The sequence below is a fragment of the Marmota marmota genome, unplaced genomic scaffold (genome assembly GCF_001458135.2).
Source record: "Marmota marmota marmota unplaced genomic scaffold, marMar, whole genome shotgun sequence".
Taxonomy (NCBI): domain Eukaryota; kingdom Metazoa; phylum Chordata; class Mammalia; order Rodentia; family Sciuridae; genus Marmota; species Marmota marmota.
The window spans coordinates 36,758,510-36,770,248 of record NW_025999900.1 but is presented as its reverse complement, the minus strand read 5'-3'; the positions used below and the strand labels follow the sequence as shown (position 1 = coordinate 36,770,248).

Genomic DNA, 11,739 nt, shown 5'->3' with positions numbered 1-11,739 from the left:
ATGCATTTTCAATTGAATTTTTTTCATGTGTCCATTTTTTAACCAGTATTCCATATACACAAAAGGCTATTTGAAAATATAGCTGTGGTCATATAGCTAAGAGTTTTCTTCCTTTCATGGTTTGGTTAATTTGCAATATATATATATATATATATATATAGTACCTAGGCAATGAGATCTTATTTTTGGAGCTAGCCTAACCTTAATACAACACCTAAAAGATAGCATAATAAAAAGTTTTAATTCTTGAACAGAGATGCAAATCTTTAAGAACTTCAAAAACAAGAGGCAGAATGTTTACAGAATAATGCAGCTTGACTTTTAAAAACTATATTCACTTACATATCCATTTATTCAAAATGATCATTGAATACCCAGTGTGTGACAAATTTTGATGTGAGAACTCATTTTAATTAATGTCCTTTTTTATAATCTCTAGCACAAAAAAACCCTCAGTTTGTATAGTCTAAGTGTACCTGCCTTATACCAACCTTATCCATAAAATAATCAATAACTACTGGCTCTTAGAGGGGTGTTGTGAAGGGCAGAGCATGAAATCTCTATTTTTTATACACTTGTTTTTCTCATCACCATTACTCCAAAAGCATTTGATGTCAAAATGTTGGTCATTTTGCACATGCTAGGCCTTCTGTGCTCCATCAGTGTACCACAATACCAAGTCTTTATTCTCCCCAATTTCCTCCTTCCACCTCTAACTCCACTTTCTCATGCCCTATATTTGGTTTGGTGAAGGCTGAATGAATGGTTTCTGAGCGATCCTGTATTGTAACTTCATTAAATTTCATTTGGAAGGCAGAGGTGTGAGTTGAAATATTAAAGAGAAGCATCTTCTACAATTTTTAAAAACATTTTAAATTATGATAAAATCTGCTTAACATAAAGCTTACCACTCCATCATTTTTATGTGCACATTTCAGGGTATTAAGTATAGTCACACAGTTGTACAACCACCCATCTGTGCAAAGCTTTTTATTTTTTAGAAGTGAAAGTCTGTTCTGTGCTGTTTTTTTTTTTCCAACCCAGCATCATCCCAACCTATTTTGCATTCTTGTCATGAATCAGAATAGAATTTGCAGCAAGTTTTACTGTGACAATCCCATACATGAATTTATTGGGCTTTGATCCTGTCCCCTCTCCATTCTTTTGCTCTCCCTGGCACTGCACCATCACCCCTTCACAGTCCCTTCATCTTCTCTAATAGTTACTCTTCTACTCTCAGGTCTTTGTTTTTTTCTCCTCATTTGAGAGGAAACATGTAATGCTTGTCTTTCTGCATCTGGCCTCCAAACAATATGTGGACCAGAAATTCTTACATAAGTCCATATCTGTGAAGCTATCACAGATTGACTCTGGACTCAGAAGCTCCTTCATCTGAATCCGTGGAGAGAGAATTCCAGGAAACACTGGCCCAAGCCTCCCTTCATATAAAAAGGCCTTGAGGCCAGACCTGCATTGGAGTGCAGCCTTAGCACCTGCCTGACTTGCACAGCCGGGCACCTTGTCTTGGAGCCAGTGAAATAGAGGGGAATAAGACATTGATCTTGGATCATATGTAGGGACCCAATTGCTTTAATTATCTATCATGTTTCTTCTGTGTAGGATTCATACTTCTCACTTTTCAATTATTTTGAAATTCTGGAGTCTTCGTGTATTGATTAGATAGAATTACTTTCTCCCCTTGGAAGTTTTTTATTGAAAAAATAACATTCCTTAAAATTGATACTATTTAAGAAGAGAGGAAATAATGATCTTTCCAACAGTAGTGATTTTTTAACTAAGACCAACTATTCATTTTTTTTTGCCTTCATTTAATGAATACAAATTATGTACTTGGTAAATGTCAGTTACTGCTTGACATGTGGGATACAGTACTTAAAAATGCAGTATCTCTCAATAATGACTTGACTTCTTATTACTTCCTATAATACTTTTATAACTTTTTCGTGGATTACAGTTTGGCCCACAATTGATTATTGCCTGTGCTTATAAAAATCTGTATTAAAATATCCATAACAATATCTTCTGGACTAAAGAGACGTCCTGAGATGCTCTACTAAAGCATTTTGATGTCAGGTAGAGTCCTAAGAATAAGGAAGATCTTATAGGTTATGATAGCTGTACTTTAAATTTATAAGAGCCACCTGAAGATTGATGTGCATTTAGATGATGAGGGATGAGGACATAGTTCTGACTTCTGGAAGGAGTCCAGGAAATCATTCTCCATAGTTCAGGCCCTGCCCATCAGGGGGTGCAGTTTCCTAACACTAGCTCACTTCCTGTGTGAATTGCAACAATAGGCTCATCTTTTCACTATGACTTCAACATTCTTCACGTTATAAGAATCAAGAGCATTATTTAGTTGACTCTCTAAAGATGGATACTTCTTCAGGCATAGTGATGGTGATGCTCTTGATACTTGGTGAGTAAAATGCTTTTTAAAATGGACTCTTTCTTTTATGATGCCAGCAAAATTTTTAACCGTAAATTTTACTAAGAATTTTATTACCAAGATGACCCATATCTTCTCTCCCCTAGGAAGAACTCACGGAGACTCAGTGACCCAGATGGAAGGCCAAGTGACCATATCAGAAGGGGCTTTGTTGACTATAAACTGCACTTACTCATCCACAAGTTACCCTACTCTTTTCTGGTATGTTCAGTACCCTGGAGAAGGTCCACAGCTCCTCCTGAAAGCTGCGAAGGCCAATGATAAGGTCAGCAACAAAGGTTTTGAAGCCACATACAATAAAGAAGCCACTTCTTTCAACTTGGAGAAAGCCTCCATCCAAGAGTCAGACTTGGCTGTGTACTACTGTGCTCTGGGTGACACAGTGGCAGAAACTGCAGGGGGAGTTGAGCACAAACTGAGCAGCCACCAGGGTCCTGGCTGCTGAGTATCTGCCTCTGGGGTTCACTCTGGTTTCAGCACAGTCAATGGTGTGTGCTGCTTCATTTCTCTTCTTGATGCAAAGTCATACAAATATCCCGAGCAGCAACAGAAGGAGTGGACACCCTCAACTCAGTTCTTCACTAGTGAAAGTAAAAACAAAAGCTGGCAGCGTTAGTTCCTCATGCAGGAACACAGTAATTTCAAGGTAAAACCACTCAAACAATGGAGTGGTGTCTTTGCTCATCCTTGCAGACAAAGCCCAGACCCCAAACATTTTTCAGGTCACCCTGGTAGACACTGTTGTGGCTTGTTACATTTTTATTGCAAAAAATGTGCCAGAGTAGGTGGCATGTGCATAAGGTCTCCCTAACAGAGTGTGGAAGGAAAGGTGATAGGAGAACTAGAGTCCCCAACCAGGAAATCCAAGATTGCCAATAGAGAAGGAAGGAAGAGAAGACAGAAAGAAGAATAGACCTCTCACCCAGCAACAATGCAGTGAGAGGAAAGGGAATTTCCTCATGCAGATAAGGGTGTCTTTTCTTGGTAGCTGGTATTCAAAGGAAAGGAAGTGAGCAAATGTATAATTAAATAAATGATCCATGGTTAAATGGTGAGTGGTCCTAGCCAGTCACATACTTCAGTTTGCTTTCTGAGAAGGCAAACCGACCCATGTGAATCATGTGAATCAGTTTGCAGTGCTTGTGGAAGGTTAAACATACATACATTTTTATTCTGTATCTTCATGAAAACCTATTAGAAAGGCAGTGAATAGTCTCCAAAGGGCATAAATCTCCAGGATGTAGAAAAGGAGATGATGGCAGTGATGTTGGCTGAATTTTAGAGTGTCAGAAATATAGGGAGAAACTTATGTCACAGGCCAAGGGAATACGGAAGCTGCATCTGATGAGAGAGGCCACCAAGGAGTGTCACTTTTGTGCTGTGCCTTCGTGGAAGGTTTAGGAGTCAGAAACACCAATTATCCTTAAACCACTGGAGAAGGTGGTGCTGGTGCTGTAAGGGTGTGTGTGTGTGTGTGTGTGTGTGTGTGTGTGTGTGTGTGTTGAGAGTGTATTTGGTGATTGGCAGAATATCTGTTTTCCACAAAACTTGTTCATCACTACACTTTTTGACTTTTCTTGTCAGACTTTCATTTTTTTGTGTGTATAAAATTCATTAGATTATGAATCAGATGGAGTTTCATTTTAAGTCATTTATATTTTCTGCATTTTTTTCATTTGAATCTCTGCCCATTTTCAATATTTTTGTCTCTGATCTTCACATCCACATTTTTCAACCCATCATATATTTACACATCCACACCCATTTTTTAAAGACTTGAATTTTTTGAGTATTTTAGGTCACAGCAAAATTGAGAGCAAATTATAGAGCTGTCTCACATATTTTCTCTGTCCCTGTCTTGCCCCAGTCTCCCCTAGAGGGGTACACTTGATACAGCAGTGAACTACACTCCCACATCATACCAATGCCCATGGTTAATTATGGATCACCTTATATCATCTGGGTTTGGACAAATTCATAATGACATAAACCTCCCATTATAGAATCATGTAGAATACTTTCTTTTCCACAGTTGTTAGGATAATTTGGGCTCCAGATATAATTTTTATGGGGATATCAAAGGTACGTGAGCCCTTTTACTTAGGAAAAAAGTGAGTGCACTAAAACATGAACATGCAAGTAGGATGTTAAAATGTTGAGATAGTTTGCATATATGCTTTGGATTACAAACTGTATTTGTGATCTGTTCCATATAATAGGATATTGAAATTTTACTCTTTGATTATTGTTCTAGGGCTGCCATAACAAATAGCCACAGACTCTGTGTTTCAAGCAAGAGAGATTTATTTCTCTCAGTTCTGGAGGCTGGAAGACCAAGGTCAATGAGTCAGCAGGATTAGTTCTCCCGAGGCCTCTCTCCTTGGTATGATTTGATGCTTCTCACTGAGTCATCACGTGGCCTTCCACCAATGATGTGCAAGTCTGTGCCCAAATGTCCTCTTCTGCTAAGAACATCAGTCATCTTGAAATGCAGCCCAGCTTCATTTACTTAAATTACTTCATTAATGACCTTGTCTTCAAATACCATCACATTCTGAGGGTCTTAGGGTCAGGGCTTCAACATGCAAATTTTGGGTGGGTCACAATTCAGTTCATAATAACTCTCCAAGCACACATTAAAGTCTTCTTGACCCAACCTTCTATGGATTTCTGGTGCACAAAATGATCAGACATAATTCTGGTGATGAGATGTCCCTGTCTTCTTCTAAGTGTGTTTCTAGAGGAATTAGGAACATACATTGATGAATTATTCTTAAAACATTCCAAATTATAAAATAATGGAAGTAGAGAGATCAATGATAAAAAATCAAAAGCTGTTATTTGGATAACAGGCTTCTTTCTCCTCTGCTCTCTCAAGGTATGAAATTTTCTCATTTTTAATTTCCTTCTTTTCTGTAGCTGTCGTCAATTATTCTTGATATTTTGTTCCTGCCTATTTTCCTTTCTTTCCCAGATTTGTTTTCTGCCTGAATGCTCTTTTTTTTCCCCATTTTTTAACCTTAGTCTTTCTTTCACCCTGTGGTCACAGACAGAAACTCTAGGAGCTAATAACATGGCTGAGTAACTTGCTATTCTCTGCACTCCTCCTCCACCACCAGAATGGGCCTGCTTATGGGACATCTCTTTATTGGGTGTGGTGAGTTTAGTGGATGTTGACGGGGGATGTGGCTTCAGTCCTTGCACAAAGAGGCACCAGGAAGAATTGCATTCTATGTGTTCTGCTTTCTTTGTTGTTTGACTTTATGCTTTTCTCAAGCAGTAAATAGCAGGATTTTCAGTTTTGATTCAATCAGATAATCTCTTTTTATGTGTGTTTTTATTATTGAAGGGTCTGGATTGAGTTGCTTGGTATACTCTTGGTTTTTCCTTTCGTTTTTAAAAGTCTGTTTTCTGTTCCATTGATGAATTTTTCATTAATCAATTTTTAATTTTTTAACATTTAAGAAAATGTAGAGACTATATCTGTTCTTATGTCTCATGAAAATCACTCTCAAATTATATATAATGTATGTCATCATAAAAACACTATATTTTTCCTTACCCTATATTATTATTATTTTTCTTTCTACAGTGATATTCTACTGCATTTACTCCTTGTATATCCTATTTCTTCCATAGCTGATTTACCTTCTTTAGAATCATCTCAGTGGCTGGTTGGTGGAAACTGCAACACATTCTGTAGGTTCTATATGTCAGACAGTAATTTTAGAGTTTATCATATGTGCTGAGAAGCTGCAGTTCCAATGCACAAATAAGAAAAGCAATAAAAACAAAAGCCATCCACATAATAATCAGCACATGGATTCATTTCTTCCTCCTATAAGCCATGGACTTCCCACTTCCCTGATACTTTTTACTTGCTGGTCACATAGACCTTCCTTTTAATTCCTCCTTCTCTGTATATAGAAAAAATGGCCACATGTATATAAAGAGGAATGCCTTGCATGGTTTACTGCCATATTATATTTCATAGTAAATAACCAACAACACCTTGAGTGTTCATCAACAGAGGAAGGGCTGTACAAACTAGACAAGCCATGATGTGGTACAAGACAGCAGCAGAACTAATGTGATAAGACCTACAGGATTTATTATTGAGTTCATAAAGCAAGTACAGAAAGCTATGCAAAGGATGTATCATTTTATACCAAGTAAAAAGCTATTAATGAAATACTACATGTTGTCTGTTGATTCACATATTTGGTATAAGATAATAGATCTACAGTGAAACACCTGGGAGCTTCACCTGCAGATTGAAAGATTAAGGAAGAGTTGGGGTGATGAGTGATGAAAGGGCAGCATTTTAGGAGAAGCTAGAGAGGACTTTGATTGACATATAGTGCTTTATGATTTAAATAACTCCTATATTTATAAATTTTTCATTATGTTAAATCCAATAAAAGTAATCAAAACTATGATAAAGATTTATCCATATTCTCATTTATCCTTCTGATAACAAGGCAGAGGAGAGAGAAGAAAATGTCCAATTTCTTCAAAAGGTTTTTTTCTGATGGTCCCATGCACAAGTCCTCTCCTGCCTCTGGGGTCATGGTTTCAATGTACACTCCTCTGGGTGTATTACATTTTGATTATATTGATTATATTACAGATATGTGTATTTTCTCTTTTCCAATAGACTATAAACTAGTGTCTTCTCTCCTTTTAAATATTCTTTTTATTTACTCCAAGTAAATCGTGAATGACTGTTTATGGATTTATTTTCAGCTAAATTCAAGAAATCTAATAAGTAGTGCAGGATAACTGCTAACTTATTTTAAAATGTTTTTTTTTTTAATTTTTATTGGCTGGGGTTTGAACCCAGACACTTGTGCCATTCGTTCTACTACTGAGCTACTTCCTCACCTGTGAATGTGGCTAATTTTTATTCCTACAGACTCTAGATATTTTGTTTTCTGACCATCTGCATTTCCTGCTCCAAGAAACTTGTAGCGACTGCTGAGGACTTGGTTAGTCTTAAGTGAGTATTTTGATGCAATCAGTCCACCAGGGGGCACTCCAGGCTGCAGAAGGAAGGATTTCAGAGGATTCCCAGAGGGTGAATAGTTAGAGACCAGAGGGTGTGAGCCAGTCACATCACAGACAAAAAGGGGGCAGCCTATTCATCTCAGGTCTTCAGCCCTGCTGTTCTACATACAATCTCAGAAGGCTGAAGATCATATCTATACTTATTTGATCCCTTATTTGTAAACTCATTGGGAGTATCATTTTCTCAGCACAGGCCAGGGAATTAAAATTTTACTTGTCATATGAGGATGGAGAAAATATCTTCAGTACCTGGTTTCAATTTTTTGCTTTATTACAGAAATTCTTAAAATATACTGATATAAATTATTGTAATACTCTTGATAGCCAATCCTGATAGGCGAGCACTCTACTGCTGAGCCACAACTCCAGCCCTAGCCCATCTTTTTTATATTATCTCTCTGAGACTAGAAGGAGCAAGAATAAATGGGTAAGAAGAAAAGATGAAAATGAAGAACAAAGGTAGAAGGAGAAAAGGAGAGGTGAATATTGACTTGGGCAACAATGTGTGCCCTGCAGAGTGTCAGGGAAAGTGTTGGGGAACAGAAAGGATGAGGTAGAGAATAAAACATGGTGGACATCATATGAATGTCCTCTCTTCTTTTAAATCGATGAAACTTTTGTTGGAAATGTTTTCAATGTAGACAGAGATCTTCATTTCATGAAAAGGTTCTTATTTCTTAATGCATGCTATCAAATAGTTTCCTTGATCAGAATTCTCATATTATTGATTTCTCAAATTCCCTGTTAATCACATTATATATGAGAAAAGGGCTTATTCTTCCAGTGATTCTTTAAGGTCCACCTAATCCAGTTATGTAATTAACACATAGGTTGTTCCCTAAAGTGTCATCATCCTTCCTTACATATATTCCCACAAACTTCTCTTACTTCATCTGTTATAAGGAAAAAAATCACTTTTATCTTCATCCACGGGAAACAAGGCCCCCAACACCTACACTGTCCTCACATAATTCTGCAGCCACAATTGCTGTTTCCCTGGGCCACTGGGGGTGGAGCTCCCTGTTAGGGGCAGGACAGAGCTCAGATGTGACTGGTGCTCAGGGAGTCAGGTGGAAACTGTTGCCTGGGAGAACAAGCTTGTCTGGCCCAAGACCTGACACCTGCAGAGCAGGGAGAAGAGCCCAGCAGCCAGGCCAGCAGCCATGCAGAGGGGACTGGGGGCTCTGCTGGGGCTTCTGTGGGTGCAGCATTGCTGTGAGTGGGGTTCCTCCCAGATGGGGCTGGGGGTGTTGTAGGGCTGACAGTGTGAGGGAGGGCAGGGAGAGCTGGCACCAAGCCCCCTCCCTGTCCTCCATCCTCAGGGTGTTTCCTGGGATATTCTGCAGGTTTGTAAACTGGTCATGGATTCCCCAATGACACCAGCTGAGTTTGCTTTTCTCTTTCCAAGCAGGGGTGAGAGGGCTGCAGGTGGAGCAGAGTCCTTCAGCCCTGAGGCTCCAGGAGGGAACCAGCCCTACTCTGAGGTGCAATTGTTCCACCATCATGAGAAGTGTGCAGTGGTTCTGACAGAATCCTGGGGGTGGCCTCATCAATCTGTTTTTCCTGGCTTCAGGGACAAAACAGGAGGGAAGGTTAAAGGCAACAGCGGATGCTAAGGAGCGCTACAGCACCCTGCACATCTCCACCTCCCAGCTGGAAGACTCAGGCACCTACCTCTGTGCAGTTGAGGCACAGTGCTCCTAGGGGACCTGCAGCTTGTCACCAAACTGCAGCTGCAGCCACAGCCTCTGCCTCTGGGAGGACTTGCAAGGCACTCTCTGCACAGCTATAGGTGTCCTGATTCACGTTGTAGCACTGTCACATCTGCTAACAGGAGATTTCTCAGCACTGTCTTCCCACTTTGTTTGGACCCTTTTCCTTCTAGAAACCATTTGCTGGAAAAATTTCTAATAAGTAACCATTGCAGCAAATGATAAGGGTGTCAGGGCCCAAAGTACTGTTAAAACAGATCCCCTGGCAGAGCTTATTAATGACATCTAAATTACTGTGATGAAAAATGCTTGAAAAAGTGTATGAGTGTCAAATATAGAATAGATGTCCCAGTTGATTGCAGGTTGTTCAATATCCAACATAAGGATAATATGTTATGTTATCTTGTACATATTTAATGTTTGTATTCAGATTTTTTTCACACCTGGAAACTTTGAAAAATATAATGAAAAATTCCTTCTTGTTTTTGAATGTCAGGATTATAGAGCAAAAGTGACTTGCTTTTACTCACATGGTTAAAATCTAGTGAGCTTGGGTGGGATTCCCACTTAGGAAATCTAATATTAGAGTTTGTGCTCTGAGCTAGCCAGTGCAAAAGACTCCCAAATGCAAAATCAGTCTATGTCTATATCTCTACAACACATTCACATACATCACTGATGGAAATATCCATTTAATTATTTCAAAATGGCACCCTTTAAAACTTTAATTTTGTTACATGGGAATCCAGTGCACTTCCTTGCATTTTTAATAAATATATTACCCATAATTTTCTAACATTATTTTGGGTTTGGGAAAGGGAGCATAAATCTTCCAGTGTTATCCCAAAAGAAATCTTTGTTTTCTGTAGCCACCTACCAAGATTTCTCACAACCAACCCCAAAGTTTAAACCTGCATGTGGATTAATTGTGATGTAAATTGATTCTCATTCTCGGCATTGCAAGTTCTTTGTGTTAATGTAAGAGATTATTTAAGAAGGAGGGAGACCATGAGATTTAGATGAGGACACTTGGGCAACTCCAGTGAAGCTGGGAGAAGGACTGACTTCCTAGGAATGTGACCTATATAGGTTCATGGGGCCTGACAGTCAGATTGGATCTGGAGCAGCCTATGAGCTGAGCTATTGGTCCAGCCTATTCCAAGACCAGGTGCACCTGATGTCTGTATGTGGCAATGAATGTTGTTAGTAAATTTTTACAAGATGAATGGCTATGCATGGATATTGGAATAAAGCATTTTGGAGTGATCAGAATCCTTTGAAAAGTTTATAAAGTTTGGTTTTGAAAATTGATGCCACATAGCAGAAGGATTATGTACAGACACAGAAATAGGAATGCCTATTGTTATATTTTCATGGTTAAGTAATCTTTTACTTGATGGTATATTAGATGGTCATTAACATGGCACATATGAATTCTACATAAAATCAAGGACTATATTATTACCAAGTATTGAATTAAAGCTGAAAACATTAGATTAAAACATATCACACAATAGCTAAACTGTGGAAGCAACCCTATATACCCTTCAATAGATGAATGGATAAAGAAACTGTAGATATATGCACAATGGAATATTACTCAGCATTAAAAGAGAATAAAATTATGGCATTTGCAGGTAAATGAATGGAGTTGGAGAATATCATGCTAAGCGAAGTAAGCCAGTCCCCAAAACCCAAAGGCTGAATGTTCTCTCTAATAAGTGGATGCTGATCCATAACAGGGAGGGAGGAGGCATAGGAAAAGTGAAGGGACTTTGATTGGGCAAAGTAGAGGGAGGGGAGGAAGAGTGCATGGGGGCAGGAAAATGGTGAAATGAAATGGACATCATTATCCTAGGTACATGTATGACTGCACATATGGCGTGACACTACATTGTGTACAACCATAGAAATATAAAGTTTTGCTGCAGTTGTGTACAATGAATCAAAATGCATTCTGGTGTCATATATACCTAATTAAAATAAATAAATTAATTAAAAAATACACAATTGTCGCTTTTATAGAAAAATGGCAGTGTGTTGAAAGCTTCATATGTTTCAATCACATAGGTCTATCATGGATGTACTAGGTAAAATATAAGACCTTCCTGTGAAGAGGTCTTTCAGGAAACATGAAGAAAAAAGCAATTTATGGAGTGGTAATATTAAGAAATAACTTTTCAGTCTCTCTTTCTTCATGTGGTTGTACTATTATTTGTATAGTGTAATTTAATTTAATTTTTATATTTAATGGAATATTTATTTTTATTTTTATTTCAATTTTTTATTAGTGCATTATAATTATACATAAATGGTGGATTTACTGTTACATATTCATTCATGCTCACAGTATAACAATATAATTTGGCCAATATTATTCCCTAATATTTTCACTTTGCCTCTCCTCCTCCCTCCCTCTGGTCCCTTTCTTCTACTAATGTTAATTCGATTTTCATATGACCCCCACCCCAACTTTTCTTTTACTTTTTA

General features: G+C 38.2%; 1 gene segment (V, D, J or C); it reads left to right on the top strand.

The window, feature by feature from the left end:
• Nucleotides 1-2,321: 2,321 nt before the first annotated feature.
• LOC107144209 lies at nt 2,322-2,930 on the top strand. The segment is given in 2 exon segments: nt 2,322-2,440; nt 2,557-2,930. Coding segments are annotated over 2 exon segments (405 nt in total).
• Nucleotides 2,931-11,739: the final 8,809 nt, after the last annotated feature.